The following is a 277-nucleotide window of genomic DNA, read 5'->3' as shown; positions in this document are numbered from 1 at the left end:
CGACTGGCGGCGAGGCCCAGCCAGAAGCCAATTCTACGTCCCGGCTGAGGCAGCACTCGTGAAGTCTGTTCCAGGCCGCCAGCAGGTAAAGACCGCTCACCAGGCTCTTTCCTGCGGGTCGCTGAGAACGTCGTACGCCGCCTGGATTAACTTGAACTGCTCCGCCGCCTCCTCCGCGTTCTCCGGGTTTTTATCTGGAGGGCGAGTTCGTGGAACCGTGAACCACCCGGGGCGCGACGGCAGCACCCCCCCACGCCGCCCTCCGAGACCCCCGGCG

At 66.4% G+C, this 277-nt stretch overlaps 1 protein-coding gene across 1 annotated transcript in view; it reads right to left on the bottom strand.

Annotated features, from left to right (window-relative positions):
* DNAJC21 (DnaJ (Hsp40) homolog, subfamily C, member 21) overlaps positions 1-277 on the bottom strand; it is a 13,214-nt gene that overhangs the window by 11,129 nt on the left and 1,808 nt on the right. The window contains exon 2 of the mRNA XM_010565666.1: positions 101-194. Coding sequence (XP_010563968.1) covers positions 101-194 — 94 coding nt within the window. The remainder of the gene's footprint in view (positions 1-100; positions 195-277) is intronic.

The sequence above is a fragment of the Haliaeetus leucocephalus genome, unplaced genomic scaffold, assembly GCF_000737465.1.
Source record: "Haliaeetus leucocephalus isolate CR32 unplaced genomic scaffold, Haliaeetus_leucocephalus-4.0 Scaffold194, whole genome shotgun sequence".
NCBI lineage: Eukaryota > Metazoa > Chordata > Aves > Accipitriformes > Accipitridae > Haliaeetus > Haliaeetus leucocephalus.
The sequence above is the reverse complement of the archived record's forward strand: the minus strand, read 5'-3'. Positions and strand labels throughout refer to the sequence as shown.